This window comes from Pollachius pollachius (genome assembly GCF_949987615.1).
Source record: "Pollachius pollachius genome assembly, chromosome: 3".
NCBI classification, from domain to species: domain Eukaryota; kingdom Metazoa; phylum Chordata; class Actinopteri; order Gadiformes; family Gadidae; genus Pollachius; species Pollachius pollachius.
This window is the reverse complement of record NC_136936.1, coordinates 45909616-45910441: the sequence shown is the minus strand read 5'-3', so window position 1 is coordinate 45910441 and position 826 is coordinate 45909616. Positions and strand designations below refer to the sequence as shown.

General features: G+C 47.9%; 1 protein-coding gene across 1 annotated transcript in view; it reads right to left on the bottom strand.

The window, feature by feature from the left end:
* Positions 1-225: 225 nt before the first annotated feature.
* Positions 226-826, bottom strand: part of tmtc4 (transmembrane O-mannosyltransferase targeting cadherins 4) — an 11873-nt gene continuing 11272 nt past the window's right edge. Inside the window, 3 exon segments of the mRNA XM_079731611.1 lie at positions 226-340; positions 342-421; positions 678-747. Coding sequence (XP_079587737.1) covers positions 269-340; positions 342-421; positions 678-747 — 222 coding nt within the window. The 3' untranslated portion in view covers positions 226-268.

The window sequence follows — 826 nt, the reverse complement described above, 5'->3', positions numbered from 1 at the left end:
TTTAACATTGTGTTCAAATATTGATGTTAAAAAATAATGTGTAGCTTATAAATGTTTTTTTCAATTTTTTCGGTTGTTTTTTCTTTCCTTTTTACTAAATAGTTGGGGGAAAAAAACAAGAAATCGCAAAAACAACATTGGGATACACAGAGTGGTCTTTATTTCCTCACCAAGGAGACAATACAAAGTTCTATGTTGTCCATCATCATCATCATCATTAACACTGGGGTTGGTCGTGGAAGCTTGGTCTAGGGGCGGAGTGTTATCGTCAGGGAGTTGCGTTGCGTTGGAGCTGCTCCATCTTGCGGAGCAGCATCTTGTAGTTGCCCCGGGTGCCGGGGGGCGTCGGGGTCCAGCTTCAGGGCCAGCTCGTAGTGCCTCTTGGCCAGCTCCATCCTGGCCCAGCGGTGGTACAGCACAGCTGACCCACACACAGACAGACATAAATAAGAAACAGAAATAATCAAAAACAAACGGATGAATAATCACAACGGCAGGACGCGTCACAATTGACATCAAACTTTCAAAGCTATTCAGTTTAAACGCACCCATCTTGGTACGGGCTTGCTGCGGCGAGCGCGCACAACGCAGCAATTGGTTGCCTGACCGGCCTGTGTTGCCGCTGGTTAGGACGTGGTGTGGTGTGTTCAAACCGGATGCGGCGCAGTGATTCTTACCCAAATTGCCATGGCAACTGGCAGAGTTTGGGTTTATCTTGAGCGCGAGGAGGAAGAAGCCCTCCGACTCCTGTGAAGAGAATGGCACCCGTCACGGGGTGAACGGAATAACCTTCCGGAAAACAGCTCCAGCCAATCTATTATCACGA